Genomic DNA, 22,434 nt, shown 5'->3' with positions numbered 1-22,434 from the left:
GACTCCGGTGACACTCAGATATGGGGTGCCAGCAATGCTGCTGGCAGCTTAACCCACTGTGCCACAATGGCCCCATAAGTAAATATCTTCTATTAGACTCCTGGTGCCTTCCATGTAGATGATAGTCAAAGCATGTGAATGGAGTGTGGGAATTGCACGGAAAATCTTACTGTATAAACCGATTTGATCTATAAATTTTACCTTTATGACTAGAAAAGAGTTAAAAAGCTTTTTCTCTGTTGGGGGTGGGAAGAGACATGAGCATTCACATGAGCCCCTTGTTTGAGTAACAGCAGTTTCATTTATTTTTTTAAATATTTATTTATTTATTTGATATAGTGTGTGTGTGAGAGAGAGAGTGAGCGAGCGAGCTTCCATCTGTTGGTTTATTTCCAGGGCTGGTGCAGACTGAAGCCAGCAGCCTAGCACTCCATCCAGGTCTTCCACGTGGGTGGCAGGGGCCCAGATACTTGGGCTGTCTTCTGCTTCCCCAGGCATATTAGCAGGGAGCTGGATTGGAAGTGAAGCTTAGACTAGACGTGGTGCTGATTTGGAATGCCAGCATTGTGGATAGTGGCTTAACCTGCTGTGGCAGAGCACTGGCCCCCTAGCAGCAGTTTTAATAACATAGTCCCATCACTTCTAAGATGGTGATGTATTGGCTGGTTCTCGGAGATTCATTAGACAAAACACAGTGCAGTTAGAGCAACAACCCAACCCCATAGTCTCTTCTCTGTGTTCAGCTGAAAGGAGGAAGTGTTTGTTGGATCTGATTGTCAGCATCCAGGGTAGAACACTGCTGTTGGGTGATGCTTTGCTTTAAGCAGCCTGCAGAGTGAGTATTTTCACCTTCAATTTTGACATAGATGTTTTATTTCACTCAACCTATGTCTTAGGCTTTAAAAAAAACCCCACCATTTAAGTAAAAGTAGTAATAGAAATGGCAGGTATCTGAGACTTCATGAATTTCTTCTGTGTCCTATTCAGTGATACGGCTTTAAATGCTTTTGGTTGAGACACAGGGTTGAATGGAGTCATCCAAGGCAGATGTCAAGTGTGATCATGTCTCCACCCCGAGACGGTGTGGTGTGTTTGGTGCTGGTTTTGGAATAGCATGTCCATTCCAGGGCTAAGGCTGTGGGCTGGCTCAGTTCCTATTGAGCATTGTATTTGTTTCAAAATTAGACTATTCACTTAACCCAGGTGTCCCAAAACTGAGATTTATAAGCTGACTTTTGAATTTAAAGAGTGAAATGGACATTGTGGTTATGCTTTATAGTCTAACCAAAATATCACAATGGGCTGTTTTGTATGTTTGGTTAGTAAAAATAAAGTAAGACCTGGATGCAAATTCTTTTTTTTTTTTTTTTTAAGATTTTATTTATTTGAAGGGCAGAGTTAGAGAGGGAGAGGGAGGGAGGGAGGAAGAGATAAAGAGATCTTCCACGTACTGGTTTACCCCCCAAGATGGCTGCAGCAACCAGGGCTGGGCCAGGCTGAAGGATCCAGGAGTTTGATCTGGGTCTCCCACATGGGTGCAAGGGCCCAAGGACTCAGGCCATCTTCTGCTGCTTTTCCAGGTGCATTAGGAGGGAGCTGGATTGGAAGTGGAGCAGCTGGAACTTGAACCAGTGGGATACTGACATTGCAGAAAGCATCTTAACCTAGTAAGCCACAATGCCAGTGTCTGAGAGCAAATTCTTAAAACACAATTTTTTGAACCAAGAGAAAGTGACACGGTGGGCGAGGTCGTTCGAGTGAGGGGTGAGTATGAGAGTCCTTAATGCTGACAGATTGGAAATTACCTATGTGGCAGTGAGTGACCTGATAAATTAGGAGACCAGGCACAAATAGTCAACACAAATTAGCAAACATTAAGTGTTAGTGGTGGAAACTGAACCCTTATGCCCATAGTCGAAAAAACGGAAGGCTGGAAAGGTAATAGAAGCTGCCCAGGGCATGGCAGAGCCCCAAGTAGAGCAGCCCGAGGCCGTTTCCCTCTCCGGCTCCTGCATCACTGCGCTGCGTTGTCTGGAATGTCAGTGTCATATAAAATGTCATAATTTATTTTCACATAATCTTAGTTCAGGTTACGCTTGAACTGTTAGTGTCCAGATAGCCTATTTCTTTTACTACTTGAGATATAATTTATATACCACAAAATTTAGCATTTTAAAAGGCACCATTTAGGGTTGGCATTGTGGCACAGCAGGTTAAGCCAGGTTAAGTGTTCTGTATCAGAGTGCTAGTTAGAGTCCCAGCTGCTCCACTTTGAATCCAGCTCCCTGCTAATGCACCAGGGAAAGCAACTGAAGATGACCCAGCTACCTGGGCCCCTGCTACAACATGTTGAGAGACCTAGGTAGAGTTTCAGACTCCTGGCTTCAGCCTTGCCCCTGCCCAGCCCCAGCTCTTGAAGCCATTTAGAGAGTGAACTAGAAAAAAGATCTCTCTTTCTGTTTCTCCTTCTGTTGCTCTGCCTTTCACATAAATAATCTTTAAAAGAAGGGAGGAGGCCGGAGCCGCTGCTCACTAGACTAATCCTCCGCCTTGCGGCACCGGCACACCGGGTACTAGTCCCGGTCAGGGTGCCAGATTCTGTCCCGGTTGCCCCTCTTCCAGGCCAGCTCTCTGCTGTGGCCAGGGAGTGCAGTGCAGGATGTCCCAAGTGCTTGGGCCCTGCACCCCGTGGGAGGGCAGGATGAGCACCTGGCTCCTGCCATCGGATCAGCGTGGTGCGTCAGCAGCAGTGTGCCGGCCGTGGCGGCCATTGGAGGGTGAACCAACGGCAAAAGGAAGACCTTTCTCTCTGTCTCTCTCACTGTCCACTCTGCCTGTCAAAAAAAAGGGGGGGGGGAGGGCACAATTCAGTGGTTTTTATTATGTTTGCAAGGTTGTGTAACCATCGCAAATAACTAATTCCAGAACATTTTCATTATCCCAAAAAGGAGCCTGCAACCCATTTTAACAGTCACTCCATACTTTCCAATCCCCCAGCTCTTGTTCATTACTGATTTACTTTCAGTCTCTCTGAATTTGCTTATTCTGGACATTTTATAAATAGAATCATAAAATCACGTGTGTTTTTTGCTCCTTTCTCATAGTGCTACGTTTTGGGGGTTTATCTGTTGTACCTTGTGCCCATACTTCATTCTTTTTAAACCTATGTTCAATTCTGTGATTATACATTTTATTTATCCATGTACCAGTTGATATATATGTAGACTATTTCTACTTTTTGGCTGTTACGAGTAATGTTGCTGTGAACATTTGTACATTTTTATATGAACATACATTTTCAGTTCTCTTGATTATGTCTAGGGCTGGAAGTGCTGGATCAGATTTGCTAACATTTTAAGGAACTCCAAACTCTTTTCCAAAGTGTACCATTTTATATTCCCACCAGTAACGTGAGGTTTCTGAACTCTTATTCTCCAGTTTATTACAGCCATTCTTGTAGGTGTAAAGTGCTGTCTTGTGGGATTTTTTAAAAAAAGATTTATTTATTTATTTTTTGACAGGCAGAGTTAGACAATGAGAGAGAGAGACAGAAAGAAAGGTCTTCCTTTTTCCGTTGGTTCACCCCCCAAATGGCTGCTACGGCCATCGCGCTGGGCCATTCCAAAGCCAAGAGCCAGGTGCTTCCTCCTGGTCTCCCATGCGGGTGCAGGGCCCAAGCACTTGGGCCATCCATTTTAAAGATTTTATTTGAGAGAGTTACAGAAAGAGGAAGAAACAAAGAGAGATCATCCATCCCCTGGTTCACTCCCCAAATGGCCACAACAGCTAGAGCTGGGCTGATCCAAATCCAGGAACCAGGGGCTTCTTTCAGGTCTCCCATGTGGGTGCAGGGACCCAAGCACCCATATGGGATGTCCGTGCTGCAGGTGGAGGCAGAACTACGCCACAACACCGGCAGCCCCAAGATTGATTTATTTATTTGAAATGCAGAGTTACAGACAGGTTGGGGGTGGGGAATCTTCCATCCACTGGTTTACTCCCCAAATGGCTGCCACAGCTGGGGCTGGGCCAGATTGAAGCCAGGAGCCAAGAGCTTCATCTCAGTTTTCCACATGGGTAAAGAGGCCCAAGGATTTGAGCCACATTCTGCTGCTTTCCTAGGTGTATTAACAGGGAGCTGGATCGGAAGTAGAGCATCCAGGACTGGAACCAGCGTCCATTTGGTATGCTGGCATTGCAGGTAGCGGCCTAACCCATTACACCACAACACTGGCGCCTATTTTGTGGTTTTGATTTGCGTTTCCCTGATGACTGTGCTGCACATCTTTTTCTATATATAAATTTCCCATTGTGTTTCTTTTTTGGGGACATATCTATTTAAAATTTTCCCCATTTTAAAAGAAATTTATTTATTTGAAAGTAATAGTTAGGGAGAGGGAGGGAGTGAGGGAAGGAAGGAGTGAGGGAATGAAAAGGAAGAGAGAGGGAGAGAGAGGAGTGAGAGAGGTTCCATCTGCTGGTTCACTCCTCAGATGGCTGCAACAGCCAGGGCTGCACCAGGCCAAAGCCAGAAGCTTCATCCAGGTCTCCATGTGGGTAGCAGGGGCCCAATGCTTGGGTCATCTTCTGCTTTTTCCAGGCCATTAGCAAGGAGTTGGATACGAATTGGCACCCATATGGGATGCCAGCGTCCCAGACAGCAGCTTTACCCACTATACCACAACATCAGCCCCCAAATTTTTCCTCATTTTTTTAAAAAAGACTTTTATGTATTTGAAAGGCAGAGTGACGGAGAAAGGGAGAGACAGAGATCTGTCTGCTGGTTCGCTCCCCAGATGGCCACTGCAGAGTTCCACACAGATGGAACTCCATCTTTTTTTTTTTGTCTCCTATGTGGCTGCAGGGGCCCACCTACTTGGGCCATCTTCTACTGCTTTCTCAGGCACATTAGCAGGGACTGGGATTGGAAGTAGAGCATCTAGGACTCAAACCAGCACTCCATTATGGGATGCTGACCTCATAGGCAGTGGCTTAATCCACTGTACCACAATGCCAGCCTCTTACCCCTACTTTTACACTGCACTGTTTGAGTTAGAAGAGTTCTTTATATGTACTGGCTACAAGACCTTTATCAGATTTTTGATTTGCAAGTACTTTTCCCTATTCTGTTGGTTATCACTTTACTTTCTTGATGGTACCCTTTGATGCAAAACGTTTTTAATTTTGATCATTTATACTTTGATGGCTTGTGGCTATCTCACTTTTAAAACTTCCTTTTCCTGGGGCTGGCCCTGTGGCATAGCTTGTATAGCTGCCACCTGCAGCACCAGCATCCCAAATGGGCACTGATTCGTGTCCCAGCTGCTCCTCTTCTGATTCAGCTCTCTGCTATGGCCTGGGAAAGCAGTGGAAGATGGCATGGGAGACCTGATGGAAGCTCCTGGCTTCTGGCTTGGGATTGGCTCAGCTCTCTCCGTTATGGCCATTTGGGGAGTGAACCAGTGGATGGAAGACCTTTCTCTTTGTCTTTCCCTCTCTCTGTCTTGTAACTCAACCTCTCAAATAAAAATAAAATCTTTAAAAAAAAAAAAAAGCTTCCTTTTCCTTTCCCTCATCTCCACTGCTCCATGTTTTCTGTACCAAAATATGTGCAACAAACTCTAAAAATTACACGAATCTCTAATCTTCCATCCATAATTCATAACTTTTTTAAGAAAGATGTTAAATAGAAAGAGGAAGAGAGCCAGTCCTGAGAGCCATCTGTGTGCTGGGAATTCTGCCTGTGTTGCTGGGTTAAATCTTCGCAAGAAGCTTTGGGGGTGTCCAGGGGAATGCCCTTGTCTGAGGTCGTGGCACGTTGGGGCTCACACTGAGATCTTCGTGGTGCCGTCGTGCGTCCTCCCTGAAGCTCGACCAGCACGGAGTCCGTCGGGCCCGGCAGAGCTCTGTGTTTATAGCTGCAGACTTGCTCTCTTTTTATTCTGCATTTAAGGACATTACTCATTTGCTGTTCTTTCACTTAGCCATTAATTTGTTTCAGACCATGTAAATGTTAAAGATACAGAGTTAGAGAGGTAGAGCCAGAGAGAAAGGTCTTCCGTTCTGCTGGTTCACTCCCCAGATGACAACAGCCAGAGCTGAGCTGATCAGAAGCCAGGAGCCAGGAGCTTCTTCTCCAGGTCTCCCACATGGGTGCAGGGGCCCAAGCACTTGGGCCATCTTCCACTGCTTTCCCAGGCCACAGCAGAGAGCTGGATCAGAAGTGGAGCAGCCAGGACTCGAACCAGCGCCCATATGGGATGCTGGCTCTGCAGGCTGGGGCTTTAATCCACTGCACTACAGCGCCAGCCCCTATACCTGTTAGTTTAAGACTAGATTATTTTAAAGTGTTTAATTTCTGAAGTGCTAACATTTTTGTTAATGAGAAAACAATAGCAATTCTTTGTCCTTGGGGAGGTCAAATGAATAAATAATCATTTATTCATTTCCTGTTGATATACACATATCTAAAACATCTATGGTTTTTACTTTTGTAAAAAACAGAAATGTAATTTTTCCAAGGGACTTTCATTATCTAAATGATTTTTTCCTTCAGGTTCATAATGAACAAGTCAAGCTGACACCTTTCATAATAGGTTACATTGTAGGCAGTCGTGTGACCATTTGGATCTGTACCTGCTAAGTGCAGCTCAGCTGCAGACTCAGGTGTTACCTTTAGGAGCTTAAGAAAAGGCAGATTCTCAGGTCTTTTTTTTTTTTTAATTTTTTGACAGGCAGAATGGACAGTGAGAGACAGAGGCAGAGAGAAAGGTCTTCCTTTTTTTTTTTTTTTTTTTGACAGGCAGAGTGGACAGTGAGAGAGAGAGAGAAAGGTCTTCCTTTGCTGTTGGTTCACCCTCCAATGGCCGCCGCGGCCAGCGCGCTGCGGCCGGTGCACCGCGCTGATCCGATGGCAGGAGCCAGGAGCCAGGTGCTTTTCCTGGTCTCCCATGGGATGCAGGGCCCTAGCACTTGGGCCATCCTCCACTGCACTCCCTGGCCACAGCAGAGAGCTGGCCTGGAAGAGGGGCAACTGGGACAGAATCCGGCGCCCCAACCGGGACTAGAACCCGGTGTGCCGGCACCGCAAGGCAGAGGATTAGCTTAGTGAGCCGCGGCGCCAGCCAGATTCTCAGGTCTTTTAAGTCTCTGATCTTCGCTTAATACTGACAGGCAACATATTAGTTAATAATGGCCAGAATACTCACATAGCCATTTTTTTTTAAAAGATTTATTTGTTTTATTTGAAAGTCAGAGTTAGAGAGAGAAGGAGAGGTAGAAAGAGAGAGAGAGAGAGATCTTCCATCTGCTGGTTCACTCCTCAATTGGCCCCAAAGGTCAGAGCTGCACCTGTCCAAAGCCAGGAGCCAGGAGCTTCTTCAGGGTACTCCCACACAAGTGCAAGAGCCCAAGGACTTCTGCTTTGCCAAGCCATAACAGAGAGCTGGATTGGAAGTGGAGCAGCTGGGACTAGAACCAGTGCCCATATGGGATGCTGGCCTGTAGGTGGCAGCTTTACCCGCTGTGCCACAGTGCCAGCCCCTCACATAACCATTTTGAAAATGGACTGTTGGGTTAAATAATTGTATTCCATAAGACAACCTTTGGTCTAGGCTAGACTGAGACCCTCTAAGATTATGTATTTTGTAGCCACATTCTTCTGTTTCTTTCTTTCTTTTTTTTTTTTTTTTTTAAGAGTACTGAATTTTATTTGAGCCAGAACTTTGTCAGATTTTATTGGGAAAGATTACCCTCCTTTCAAAATTAGCCCTTTTGTTTAATTCTCCTATGTGTAGGTGACATTAGTGCATGGAATTGAATAATGGGAAACATTTTAGAAGTACATTGTGAGCACGCAGGTCAGCAGTAACGCTTGTTCAGAGTTTGGTTTTTTCTTTAGTCCTAGAGGGGTTGCTGGTGAAAGTCAGGGTTGCTTACACTGACTGCGATGAGTGATACAGGTGTGCACTGTGTATCATCTTCTTGGAACTGTGGAAGCTGCTGCTGTTTAAAGGTAGCTAGGTAGTACCTAGGAGGATATTGTTGAAGAGTCACAGTCTCATTAAAATGAATGTGTAAAAAACCAACTGTAGTAAAATTTTGTTTTTATAAAATATTTGTCTGAAATTGAAGGTGACAGGCATTTCTGTTTATAAAATAATTGTTGACATTAAATTTTTGTTAGATAAGATTACATTAAAATTGGTTCTGTTTTTCAGCCATATGAAATACAGGCATCTGAGACTACTTGATAATGCTTATCCAAAATATGACCCAGGCATGTATGTCATTTGAGGTTTTTGGGTTGTAAAGTTGACTTTTAGGAATTGATGTTGGTTGCTTTTCTAGTGTGTTCAGGTTGCTGTTGTGAGGCCATTTGGGAAGCAAAGGCGTTTATAAGTGTGCTGCTGACCCTGTGATAGAGAACCCTTCACACTGTAAATTTTGGTTCTGTAACTTCTGCTTTACATACCAAATTCAAAGTCCGCAAATCTCGTTAAGTTGTACCCATTTGAAGGCCTAATCATTTTGTTAAAAGATGAACTAAAATGTTATTTAAATTTTGAGTCTAAATACTTTGAAAAAAGGAGTTACAGTGAAATACATCCTGCAGGCGGATCAGATTTGAACACTGACAGGTATCTATGTGAAATTAATCTATCACTGCAGACATTCTGAAGAAAGGTGTGGCTTTCACTAACTAAGGAAGAAATATAGACTAGTCTGGGATTTTACTTTTCTTACTTTATGTCATTTTGTTGTTGTTGTTCAAAACTTAAGTGCCTTTTTTGAGATAATTATCATTAACTCAGTAGAAGGCAGTGTGGTAAACTGGGATTTCGGATTTAGAAAACCAGAATTCTAGCGCTTGCTCTGTCTTACCAGCAGTGGTTATAGGAAAGTTGTTGAACTGAGCTTCAGCGGTAGAATAGGAAGCCCCCGAGGGCAGTGATGCTTACATCAGTAAACTGTGTGGTTTGTTCCATCCTCTTCATGCAGTGCTGCTTGCGTGCAGAGAGCTTGCCTCCTGCCTGCTCCGTGTGTCTGGCATCTGCTTGTCCTTCAAGACCAATCTGACTGTGTCGTCTCTGAAACCTCCACTGACACATTCACCACCCTTTGGTGCACCAGTTAATCACCTGTACAGCCTGTGTATTGGTGAGTGTGCTTTTTTAACAAATACCTATAATAATAGCTCTTCCTGTGGCTACGTACTTTCATAGGCATGTATACCAGTAACAGTCTTTGAGGTAGATACTATCATTATCTCCATTTTATAGCTGCCGAAAATGACACAGAGAGGTTAATTTGCTCAAGGTCACCCAAGCCAGTAGGCATTAGAACCAGATTATTTTGTTTTTGTTTTTGTTTGTTTGTTCATTTATTTATTTGAGAGGTAGAGTTAACGGAGAGAGATAGAGGTCTTCTGTCCACTCCCCAAATGACCACAATGTCTAGAGGTAGGCCTTTCTGAAGCCAGGAGCCTGGAGCTTCTTCTAGGTCTCCCACACGGGTGCAGGGGCCCAAGCATTTGGGCTGTCTTCTACTGATTTCCCAGGCCATTAAGCAGAGAGCTAGATCAGAAGAGGAGCAACCAGAACATGAACTGGCGCCCATTCGGGATGCCGGCACCACAGGTGGAGGCTTAGCCCACTATACCACAGTGCTGGCCCAGAACCAGATTTTTAAAAAACAAACAAAAATTTGTTTTATTTAAAAGGTAGTTACAGAGACAGATCTTCCTTCTACTGATTGACTCCCCGCATGGCCACAACAGTTGGGACTGGGCAAAGCTGAAGCCAGGATCCCAGAACTCAGAGTCTCCCACGAGGGTAGCAGAGCTCAAGCTCTTGGGCCATCATTCTCTGCCTTCCCAGACACAGGGAGCTGGATAGGAAGCAGAGCAGCCAGACTCAACTACTCTCCAGTTTGGTGTGCTGGCATTTCAGGCAGCAGCTTAACTTGGCAACGCCATGACAAAGACCCTAGAACCACATTTTTAATGTGGGCAATGTGGCCTCAGAGTTTGTGTTTATACTACTCGACTGGTAGATTTTTGAGCACCTTGATGGAGCCAGCTCCTACATACCCACCACACAGTATGCACTTAATAAATGTTTTAAAATGTGTCGTAAACATGCATTACATAGGGATGGGTGATGTGGTACAGCAGGTGAAGCCACTGCTGGTGACACCCACATCCCATGTCAGTATGCTGCTTGAAGCCCTGGCTACTCTGCTTCTAATCCGGTTTCCTGCTCATGTACCTTGGAATGCAGCAGATGATGACTCAAGTGCTTGAGTTCTGCCGTCTGCATGAGAGACCCAGATGAAGTTCCTGGCTCCTGGCTCTCATCTAGCCTGGCCTCGGAGGTTGTGGGTGACTGGGGAATGAGCCGGTAGATGGAAGAGATCTTTCTCTCTCCCTCACCTTCTCTCCTTCTCTGGTATTTTGTCTTTCAGATATATACATAAATCTTTTTAAAATATGCTTTATGTAAACTGTGAAGCAGCATATAAATGTAAACTACTATAACTACCACTATATGCATTTTGTAAATCCATAGAATTTACCAGACTTTTTTAGTTTTATACTTTGTCTTTTTGGCCCCTACTTTCACATTGATAAAATATGAAGGTTGACAGTACCAAAAGTTGGGTTAAAAGTGAACCCTAGCTACCAGGCCCATTATTAGCCTGCTTCAGCACACATTCTTTTCCATAGAAATATGGCTGCTTTTGTCATATTTGTTAAAATTATGTATCATTTAATGTCTTAACTAAGTAGTTTAGTCCTACTGTGTACACCATAAGGTAAACTGAAGAGTTTCTTACTGTTCAAGACTGTTTTTACAGGGCCAGTGCTGTGGTGCAGCAGGTTAAGCTGCCACCTGCAACACCGACATCTCATATGGGTGCCAGTTTGAGTCCCAGCTGTTCTACCTCCAGTCTAGCTCCCTGCTAATGTGTCTGGGAAAGCAGTGGAAGATGATCCAAGTATGTGGGTCCCTGCTCCACATGGGAGACCTAGAAGAAGCTCCTGGCTTTGGCCTGGCACAGCCAGGCTGCCATTTAGGGAGTGAACCAGCAGATGGAAGATTCTCTCTCTCCTCCCCCCTCTCTCCATCTCCTTCCCTCTCTCCCTCTCCGTTTCTCTCTCTATATATAACTCTGCCTTTCAAATAAATAAACAGATCTTCAAAAAAGTAGATAGATAGGGCCGGCACTATGGCATAGTGGGTAAAAGCCACTGCCTGCAGTACTGGCATCCCATATTCAAGTCCTGGCTACTCTACTTCCGATCCAGCTCTCTGCTGTTGCCTGGGAAAGCAGTTGAAGATGGCCCAAGTCATCTCAAGTGGTATACCTAGAAGAAGCTCCTGGCTTCGGATCAGCTGAGCTCTGGCCATTTCAGCCATTTGGGGAGTGAACCAGCAGATGGGGGAGACCTGTCTCTCTCCCTCTGCCTCTGCCTCTCTCTAACTCTGCCTTTCAAATAAATTAGTAGATCTTAAAGAAAATAGAAAAAAGGCTATTTTTACTTATTTATCTGAAAGAGAGACAGAGAGGTAGCTCTCATCCACTGGTTTACCTCCTAAATGCTCCCAATGGCAAGGGCTAGGTCAGGGTGGAAGCCAAAAGCTCGGAATACAATTGTCCAGGTCTCTCATGTGGGTGGCTTAACTCAATTGCTTGAATCATTACCACTGCCTCCCGGGGTCTGGCTCTCAGACCCAGAGCTAAGAATCAATCCCAGGCACTCTGATGTGGGATGTAGGAGTCCTAACTGGTATCTTAACTGCTCGGCCAAACACTCAGTGCCCTAAAAATTATTTTTAAGGAAAAGAAAGAATATGGTGGCTGGCGCCGCGGCTCAATAGGCTAATCCTCCGCCTGCGGTGCCGGCACCCTAGGTTCTAGTCCCGGTTGGGGCACCAGATTCTGTCCCGGTTGCCCCTCTTCCAGGCCAGCTCTCTGCTGTGGCCAGGGAGTGCAGTGGAGGATGGCCCAAGTGCTTGGGCCCTGCACCCCATGGGAGACCAGGATAAGTACCTGGCTCCTGCCATTGGATCAGCGTGATGCGCCGGCCACGGCGCGCCGGCCGCGCCGGCCATTGGAGGGTGAACCAATGGCAAAGGAAGACCTTTCTCTCTGTCTCTCTCTCTCACTGTCCACTCTGCCTGTCAAAAAAAAAAAAAAAAAAAAAAAAAAAGATTTATTTATTTACTTGAAAGGGAGAGAGAAAGAGAGATCTTCCATCTGCTGGTTCACTCCCCAGATGGCTGCAATGGCTAGTGCTGGGTCAGGCTGAAACCCAGAGCCAGGAATTCTGTCCGGGTCTCCCAGATGGGTGCAGGGGTCCAAGTACTTGGACCATCTTCTGCTGCTTTCCCAGGCACATTAGCAGAGAGCTGAAATGGAAATGGAGTAGCCAGGACTTGAACTGGCACCTATATGGGATGAGGGTGGTGTTGGCAGGGACTTAACCTTCTGTGCCACAATGCCAGCCCCTGAAAGTTTTCTTCTAGTCAATACTGTCCTATCACAGTATTTAGTATAAAATAGTTTGTGCTTATATTTTACTATCCTAATTCCTGGGATTATCTTATTTTTAGTACTTCTGGTTTTTTCTACTTTAAATTCTTATTTTAAATTCTTGTTGAATTGTATGTTTATTTATATATATGAGAAAGAAAGTGTATTTCAAAGATAAACTTAAATATAGACCTACAGTTGTTTGCTGTTTTGTAATTTGACCCCTGAAGCACAACTATAATCACATTAGTTCTTTTTTTAAAAGCCTTTGGTGCCAAGCCAGTGCTGTAGTATAGAAGGTTAAGCCTCTGCCTGTGATGTTGGCATCCCATATGGGTGCCAGTTCGAGTCCCAGCTGCTCCACTTCCAGTCCAGTTCTGTGCTAATGTGCCTGGGAAAGCAATGGAAGATGGCCCAAGTGCTTAGGCCCTTGCACCCATGTGGGGGACCTGGAATAAGCTCCGGGCTCTTGGCTTCAGCCTGGCCCACCCCCAGCTGTTTGGGGCCATTTGGGGAGTGAACCAATGGATGGACAGTCTCTTCTCTCCTCTCTGTAATGCTACGTTTCAAGTAAATGAAAAATAAATAAATAAATAAATAAAAGGAAGAGATGCAAGGTGAGCAAGCACAGACAAAAGGCTGTGTGAGGACCTACAAGAAGATGATCAGGTGCAAGCCAAGGAGAAACCAACCCTGGTGGTGTGCTTTTTTTTTTTTTAAAAGCCTTTAGTGGCGCTTGTCTTGCCATCCACATTAACTACAAACTCTTTGCTGGCTTTCATGGGTGGCCACAGTGTGACAGTAACTGGCCTGTCTTGCCCCTTCTCCTCCTCAGAAGCCCTAAATGCTAGGAAAACTGAACAGCTTCAGTGCCTGTCTCAGGACTGCACTGCATCATTAGCCCATTGTGAAGGACCCTCCTGCCTTCAGTTCTGCCTGTGGGACACCTGCCGCTTTCAGAGCTTTTCTGAAACGTGCTCTTCTTCCCAGATTTCCCCAGATACAGCTGATGTTTATGTTCTAAACTTCGGACTATTTTATGCTTTTTTTGTCTCATGTATAATAGTTGTTAAATAATAGTTGATCATCCAAAGACTTAGAAAGTAGCTTTCATTGGCAAATGTGTATGTTCCTAATGAGAAAAAAGTGAGTATCCTTTGCAAAAATAGCAAAACTTTGTACGGAGTGTCGAGCCATTACTGTCACAACACACAATTGCCACCCTGTCCATTCTTCCTAATGGGCCATTTTTTCTTTTTTTGAAAGAACTTTGCTGGTATGCATCTGTCTTCCTCTCCTTGATGCTTTCTGTTTCTTTGTTGCTTTAGTTTTGGCCTAGTCCTCAGAGATAATTGTGTGCTTTAGAAATCTCTCTGTTCAGCAGGACAAAGGTCTGGCAGTGCACAGGTAGTTTGAGTTTGGAAACAGGTCAGTAGGATTGCTTCTGAAAGAAGTGGAGAAGGCAGAAGTAGAGATTGATAGGCCTTACAAGGTTGCCCTTTCAGCTTAAAAAGACTATTCTTAAATGAACCTTTTTCAAGCACAAGGAGATTGCTTAGGTACATGCTTGTTTGAAAGAGATAGATAGCCGGCGCCGCGGCTCACTAGGCTAATCCTCCACTTCGCGGCGCCGGCACACCAGGTTCTAGTCCCGGTCGGGGCGCCGGATTCTGTCCCGGTTGCTCCTCTTCCAGGCCAGCTCTCTGCTATGGCCCAGGAGGGCAGTGGAGGATGGCCCAAGTGCTTGGGCCCTGCACCCGCATGGGAGACCAGGAAAAGCACCTGGCTCCTGGCTTCGGATCAGCGCGATGTGCCAGCCGCAGCACGCTGGCAGCAGTGGCCATTGGAGGGTGAACCAACCGCAAAGGAAGACCTTTCTCTCTGTCTCTCTCTCTCACACTATCCACTCTGCCTGTCAAAGAAAAGAAAGAGATAGATAAACAGAGTTCCCATTCCCTCACTCACTTACCAAATGCCCACAAAGGAAGCCAGGAGCTGGGAATTCACTCTAGGCTTCCCACATGGGTGACAGGGATCCTACTATGTGAGCCATCACCACTGCCTCCCAGGATGTGCATTAACAGGAAGGAAGTTGGAATTAGTAGTGGAGCTGGGATTTGAACCCAGGCACTTCAACCTGGGATGCGAGAGTCCTAACTGGCATCCTAACCACAGGTCAAATGCCTGCCTCCGATACATATTTTAATGGGGGGAGGGGAGAAGACCATTAAATGTGTCAAAAGTTAGCTACTAAAACTTTTTGGCTATAAAATTATTTTTGTTTGTAGTCCACTTAGAAAAAAACAGCATTGAAAAATTCATTTTTTATTTTTTAAAGATTATTTATTTATTTATTTATTTATAAGTAGAGTTACACAGAGAGAGAAGGAGAGGCAGAGAGAGAGAGAGAGAGGTCACTCCCCAATTGGCCGCAACAGACAGAACTGTGCCGATCCAGAGCCAGGAGCCAGGAGCTTCCTCCGGGTCTTCCCACGTGGGTGCAGGAGCCCAAGGACTTGGGCCATCTTCCACTGCTTTCCCAGGCCACAGCAGAGAGCAGGATCAGAAGTGGAGCAGCTGGGCCTTGAACTGGTGCCCATATGGGATGCCAGCACTGCAGGTGGAGGCTTTACCTGCTACGCCACAGTGCTGGCCCCCGAAAAAATGCACATTCTAGGGGCTGACATTGTGGCATAATGAGTAAAGCTCACCACCTGCAATACAGGATCCCATGTGGGCCCGGGGTTCATGTCCCATCTGCTCCACTTCTGGCTTCCTGCTAATGGCCTAGGAAAAGCCATGAATGATGGCCCAAATATTTCAAGCCTGCCACTCGTGTGGGAGACCCAGATGAAGCTCTTGGCTTCGGCTTGGCCCAGCCCTGGTCATTGTGGCCATCTGAAGTGTGAACCAGTAAATGGAAGATCTGTCTGTCTCTCCCTCTTTCTTGTAACTCCAACTTTCAAATAAGTAAATCTTAAAAAATAAAAAGCATATTCTGGAAGCCATTCTTTAGTATATATTCTCATGTTTTCTAACATTTTAAAAGATGTATTTATTTGAAGGGTAGAGTGACAGAGAGGAAGACACAGAGATCTTCCATCTGCTGTAACAGCCAGGGCTGGGCCAGGCTAAGACCAGGAGCCGGGAACTCCATTTAGGTCTCCCAAATGGGTGGCAGGGACCCAGGTATTTGAGTTATTGACTGCTGCCTCCCAAGGTGCACTTTAGCTGGAAGCTGGATTGGAGGCAGAGGCAGGATTTGATCCTAGGCATGTTCTGAGGTGGGGCTTAACCTGCTGTGCCACACTGACAGCTCTGGCCAGGCAGTTGAGAATGCCAGTACTAACTGCTTCCTTTTTTTTTTTTTTTTTAAGATTTTATTTATTTATTTGAAAGAGTTACACAGAGAGAGGAGTGCCAGAAAGAGAGAGGTCTTCCATCTGATGGTTCACTCCCCAGTTGGCCACACGGCTGGAGTTGTACTGATCCAAAGCCAGGAGCCAGGAGCTTCTACTGTTTCTCCCACACGGGTGCAGGAGCCCAAGGACTTGGGCCATCTTCTTCTGCTTTCCCAGGCCATAGCAGAGAGCTGGATTGGAAGTGGAGCAGCTGGGTCTTAAACCAGCGCTCATATAGGATGCCGGCACTTCAGGCCAGGGCTTTAACCCGCTGTGCCACAGGGCCGGCCTCACTAACTTCTTGATTTATATTCCTCCTAACGTATACACCATGCTTTTTTCTCTCAAGTTGTGACTTAGATCAAGAAACTAAGGCATGATCTGCTTTATTTTAGAATTTACTTTGTGATACAGTATAAAATGATCCCTTAGGAACAGGTGACTTGTGTTGTTTTAATACCATTGGAGAGATGGATTTTTTTTTTTTTTTTTTTTTTTTGGACAGGCAGAGTGGGACAGTGAGAGAGACAGAGAGAAAGGTCTTCCTTTGCCGTTGGTTCACCCTCCAATGGCCGCCGTGGCCGGCGCGCTGCACCCGGAGCACCGCGCTGATCCGATGGCAGGAGCCAGGTACTCATCCTGGTCTCCCATGGGGTGCAGGGCCCAAGCACCTGGGCCATCCTCCACTGCACTCCCTGGCCACAGCAGAGAGCTGGCCTGGAAGAGGGGCAATCGGGACAGAATCCAGCGCCTCAACCGGGACTAGAACCCGGTGTGCCGGCGCCGCAAGGCGGAGGATTAGCCTAGTGAGCCGCGGTGCTGGCCGTGGAGAGATGGATTTTAACAGCTCTAAATGTCAACGAAGGTTGCTGCTTCTGTTCACTTTCAGGTTCTTGGAGCTGAGGGTCTCGTAATAAACTAAGATGATCTGTAATAAGTAAGTTTGGCCTAAGGTTACATTGAGAGAGTTGAATAATGGAGAATGGAAGATCCTAATTTCCCTGATGTGTTTTTGCTCTTGTAAAAGCTGTTCAGTTGTGCTCTTTGGGAATATTTTAAGTTTTCTGGAAAGCAAATAAAGGAAAATTATCACCAAAACTTAGACAATGAAAAATATGCCAAAATCAGTGAGGGAAGTAAAACATGTGCAGAAGGGCCAGTGCTGTGGCATAGTGGGGGCACCAGTTCAAGTCCCAGCTGTTCCATTTCCGATCCAGCTCTGCTATGTACTGGGAAAGCAGTGGAAGCTGGCCCAATTCCTTGGGCCCCTGCACCCATGTGGTAGACCTGGAAGAAGCTCCTGGCTTCGGATGGGTGCAGCCTTTGGCCATTGTAGCCATCTGGGGAGTGAACCAGCAGATGGAAGACCTCTCTCTCTGCCTCTGCCTCTCTGCCTGAACTCCAGCGGGCACTGATGTGAGATGCTGGTGTCTCAGGTGACAACTTAACAACCCAATGTGCCACAACTCTGGCCCCAAAACCAATGTTTTAAAAGTTGTAATACATTTTTATTGGGAGAATGAAGGTGGACTGGTGAACAGTCAGGAAAGAAAGCAATGGTGGGAGACAGGGTTTTACCTGAAATGGAAGAAAAAAGGGTTAAGAAATAGCAACGTGTTATGTAGAGAGAGGGAAGTAAAGGCCAGAGGGGAGAGAGCCGCAGCATTATTGCCTCGAGGAATAGGCCTCAGATGGGCCAGGGCAGGGCTGGTAACGCTTAACTTGTAGAACTATGGATGCCTTTTTTAAAAAATGATTACTTTGATAAAAAAAAAAAAAGTTTAAAAATCAGCCCATTTTGTGGTGGGTGTTAAGTAGAAATAACGACCAACAGACACGTCCATAGTGCCTTCCACGCGGCGGGCGTTCAGTGAGTGCTGGCATCCTTCTCCCGTCAGCCTGCATGCTTACCGTGTCGTCGTGTGACTCAGCAGTTCGGTGGTTGGCTTAGCAGCAGTGTGAGATTTGTCACAAAACAAATTGTGCCCTCCTGATATATCTTTTTATTTTAATGGGTGGTTTCACTTTTCCTGGAACCTTGGGTTACTGATTCTTAGAATCCAGACTTATGTGCAACTGACACATGAGAAGTCACCCCCTTACTGAGTGGTCTAGGAAGCATATATAGAACAGATCTCAAAATACTCAGCAACTTTGAAATTAATCTAGTAAGCTTTAAAACAATCCTGTCTATACCTTGATTAGAAACTATTTAAGGCCGGTGTATTTTCTTTCACCTCTGTAGTTATATCAGTTAGCTGCTTTATTTCCATGGTGCCTGGTGCCTGCCCCACTTACCACCTTTGTTCGGCAAGCTCTTACGTGGTGGGTGTAGTGACAGAGGACGAAAGAGAGGCAAATGGATGGTGTTGTAGCATAGCAGGTAAAGCTACCACCTGTGATGCGGCATCCCATGCAGGTGCCAGATCCTGTGCCGGATGCTCTGCTTCCAGTCCAGCTCTCTGATAGTGGCCTGGTGCTTGGGCTCCTCTGCCACCCAAGTGAGAGACCCAAATGTGGCTCCTGGTTTCAGCCTGGTCCAGCCCTGGCCGTTGTGACCATCTGTGGAGTGAACCAGTGGGTGGAAGATCTCTGTCTCTCCTTCTCTGTCTGTAATTCTGACTTTCAAATAAAATAAATGAATCTTTTTAAAAACAATTTCTTTGTTCAAAGGATAATGTATTATTTTACATGGTGTGCTTTTGATTTGGTGGAACACTTGTCATTGTTGTATATAAATTTAGCATTTCAATCCCAATTTAAACCCTTCAACTGGCAAGTACAATTTTGTTGACACAAAATTCATCATGCATTTATATGAAAATGAATAAATCTTAAGAAAGGCAGTCAGTGGGAGGGGTGTTGTGACGCTGTAGGTTGGGCACCGTATCAGAGAGTGGGTTTGAGTCCCAGCTGCTTTGCTTCCCATCCAGCTCCCTGCTAATGTCATGGGAAGACAGTGGAGGATAGCCTAAGTGCATGGGCCCCTACACCCACGTGAGAGACTCAGATGGAATTCCAGGCTCCTGACTTCAGCCTGGCCATTTAGAGAGTGAACCAGAAGACAGATCTCTCTCTGTGTCTCCCTCTCTCTAACTCTGCTTTCCAAATAAATAAATATTTTTTTTAAAAAGAAGGCCATGGGAGCGGGCGCCGCGGCTCACTAGGCTAATCCTCCGCCTTGCGGCGCCGGCACACCAGGTTCTAGTCCCGGTCAGGGCGCTGAATTCTGTCCCGATTGCCCCTCTTCCAGGCCAGCTCTCTGCTGTGGCCAGGGAGTGCAGTGGAGGATGGCCCAGGTGCTTGGGCCCTGCACCCCATGGGAGACCAGGATAAGTACCTGGCTCCTGCCATTGGATCAGCGTGATGCGCCGGCCACGGTGCGCCGGCCGCAGCGGCCATTGGAGGGTGAACCAATGGCAAAGGAAGACCTTTCTCTCTGTCTCTCTCTCTCTCTGTCCACTCTGCCTCTCAAAAAAAAAAAAAAAAAAAAAAAGAAAGAAAGAAAGAAAGAAAAAAGGCCGTGGAAAATAGTTAGTCATTAATATTTGCTATGTTCTAGACACTGTGCTAAGCTTTGAGGGTATCCTGGTGAAGTGGACTGATATGGCTCTTACTGGTAAAAAATTTATATTCTTTATTAAAAAAAAGATTTATTTATTTATTTGAAAGTCAGAGTTAGAGAGAGAGAGAGAGAGAGAGAGAGAGGTCTTCCATCCAATGGTTCACTCCCCAATTGGCCACAACGGCCTGAGCTTCTTCAGGGTCTCCCACGTGGGTGCAGGGGTCCAAGGACTTAGACCATCTTCTACTGCTTTCCCAGGCCATAGCAGAGAGCTGGATTGGAAGTGGAGCAGTCAGGACTAGAACTGGCGCCCATATGGGATGCCAGCACTTCAGGCCAGGGCGTTAACCTGCTGCACCACAGCGCTGGCACCCCTGCCCTTTTTTTTTTTTTTTTTTTTGAAAGCCAGAGTTAGAGGGAGAGACAGAGAAAGAAAGAGATCTTCTCTCCACTGGTTTATTCCCTAATGGCGGCTGCAATGGCCAGGACTAGGCCAGGCTGAAGCCAGGAGATAAGCGCTCCATCTGAGTCTCCCATGTGGGTGGCAAGGACCCAAGCACCTGGACCCTTCTTTCTCTGCCGCTTTTCCCAGGCCATTAGCAGGGAGCTGGATCAGAAGTGGAGCAGCCAGGACACGAACTGGCGCCCATATGGGATGTTGGCATCACAGGCAGCAGCTTTACCTGCTTTGCCACAACACCAGCTGCGGCATTTACATTCTAACAGAAAATGTTCATGAATTCGTATAATCCAGTAACATAGTGGCCCACACCAAAACATTTAAGCATTATAAAGCATTGTATATTTGGCTGAATCATTTTAACTGATATTTGTTATGATTTGAAATGAGTGCTATGAGAAGGAACTAGTGGTATCTGATCCCCCCTCTTTGCTTCTCTTTGTAGATAAGATGCTCCAAGTCCTCGCAGTTCTCTTCAGAAGAAAAATCCCTAGTACTCTGCTCTTGCCATAATACCAAACCTTTTGACTTAACGCTTTGGTGCTGCGACACTGGAAGAATTGCACACAGGTTCCAGGAATATCTGTTTTTCATTTGAGTGATTCTTTGTGGATGGAAAACTATTTGAATCTTAATAATTACCTTGTTTTAAAGCTATTTCTCTATAGTCTGAACTGCTTAATAAGTTGGGTCACCTACCAATGAGCCACACAGCCAGTTCTTGTCAGGAGCTGGTTGAAAACTGTGCTGTGCATGTAGCAGGGATGGCACAAGAAGACAGCCGTCGTGGTCAAGTGCCATCTACCTTTTATCATGGTGCCAACCAAGAACTCGACCTTTCCACCAAAGTGTACAAAAGGGAATCAGGAAGTCCTTATTCTGTGTTAGTGGACACCAAGATGAGTAAACCACATCTCCACGAAACAGAGGAACAGCCGTATTTCAGGGAGACAAGAGCAGTGTCTGATGTGCATGCCGTGAAAGAAGACCGGGAGAATTCTGATGACACAGAAGAGGAAGAGGAGGAGGAGGAGGAGGTCTCTTACAAAAGGGAGCAGATCATAGTGGAGGTAAACCTTAATAATCAAACATTAAATGTGTCTAAAGGGGAAAAGGGTGTCTCTTCTCAGTCCAAAGAGACTCCTGTTCTTAAGACAAGCAGTGAGGAGGAAGAGGAAGAGAGTGAGGAAGAGGCCACAGACGACAGCAATGACTATGGAGAGAACGAAAGGCAGAAGAAAAAAGAGAAGATAGTGGAGAAAGTCAGCGTCACACAAAGGAGAACCCGGAGAGCTGCCTCTGTTGCTGCAGCTACCGCTGCCCCTACTCCCAGAGCTACGAGAGGGCGTAGGAAGAGTGTAGAGCCACCTAAGCGTAAGAAGCGGGCCACAAAGGAGCCCAAAGCACCAGTCCAGAAAGCTAAGTGTGAAGAGAAAGAGACTCTGACCTGTGAGAAGTGCCCCAGGGTGTTTAATACTCGCTGGTACCTGGAGAAGCACATGAACGTTACTCATAGGCGCATGCAGATTTGTGATAAGTGTGGCAAGAAGTTTGTCCTGGAAAGTGAGCTGTCCCTTCACCAGCAAACAGACTGTGAAAAAAACATCCAGGTAGGTTTTATCACCGAGTGGGCACACTTTCCAGCATAGAACCTGGCTGTTGAGATTCATCTGGTAACTGCCCAAGAGAATATTCCATAGAGGCTGAAGGGACAGATTTCACCACTTGGTCATTTTAGAAGCTCCTGCTTTGGTCTTTTCAAAACCAAGGCCTAACAGTTTCTTTCAAAAGCATAACCTTTAACTGATGCTGGACTAGTGGGAACTTGGGTATACTGGAAGGGGGATCTGTTAGAAATGATTGACGAGGACGTAAAGTCAACACCGACTTTGCACTGAAATTCACTGTTGTAGGACTTGTTATACGAGTATAAATCATTCTGGCATCTTCTCTGTCAAGGTGGGAGCTATTGAGTGAAGGTCAGGAGTAGAGAAAGGTCCCTTTCTAATATTTAAAAGGATGCCAGATTCTAGTGGAGCGGACGGGGACAGAAACCGTAATGACAGACCGGTGGAAATGGAAGATCTCCAGGAGTGAGTTTGCTTTCACCAGTGGAGAGATGACTGCACTAAATTTGTCAAGAGGCTGAGCCCATGGGAATATGCAGACTTTAAACAGAGGCTGAGCTGGTTGGAAATGGTGCCTACCTGGGAGTAGGGTTACGTAATGCTGCTGTGCAGTATTGTTAAGGTAACAAAACAGGATATTGGAACCGGGCTGGTATCTTGAAAGGCCGATATTGTGATAGGTTCAGAGGTGTGCGAATTATGTTGAGTGGATTGCAGCTCCATTGGTTTGTATATGTGATTCATATTACTCAATGTTCACAAGAGGTAAGTTTATTAATGTCTCTTAAGATATGAAAACAGAATATTTTGTACCATATTGAAGATAAGCTTTTAAAAGATAAC

The 22,434-nt window shown here is 45.8% G+C and overlaps 1 protein-coding gene across 15 annotated transcripts in view; it reads left to right on the top strand.

Moving 5' to 3' along the window:
• The window catches only part of ZNF652 (zinc finger protein 652), a 71,910-nt gene that overhangs the window by 28,216 nt on the left and 21,260 nt on the right, over positions 1 to 22,434 (top strand). For 5 of the 15 annotated variants that reach the window (XM_070060829.2, XM_051824872.3, XM_089318130.1 and 2 more), the window contains exons 2-3: positions 9,001 to 9,159; positions 20,409 to 21,573. In XM_070060829.2, the coding sequence (XP_069916930.2) occupies positions 20,665 to 21,573 (909 nt within the window). In that variant the 5' untranslated portion in view covers positions 9,001 to 9,159; positions 20,409 to 20,664. Of the gene's footprint in view, positions 1 to 1,580; positions 1,765 to 9,000; positions 9,160 to 20,408; positions 21,574 to 22,434 lie in introns of all 15 variants that reach the window. The other 10 variants (XM_089318127.1, XM_089318128.1, XM_089318129.1 and 7 more) reach the window with 4 other exon arrangements.

This window comes from Oryctolagus cuniculus, chromosome 17, assembly GCF_051225735.1.
Source record: "Oryctolagus cuniculus isolate XC-2025 breed Fujian yellow rabbit chromosome 17, ASM5122573v1, whole genome shotgun sequence".
In the NCBI taxonomy this organism is placed as follows: Eukaryota; Metazoa; Chordata; class Mammalia; order Lagomorpha; family Leporidae; genus Oryctolagus; species Oryctolagus cuniculus.
The sequence above is the reverse complement of the archived record's forward strand: the minus strand, read 5'-3'. Positions and strand labels throughout refer to the sequence as shown.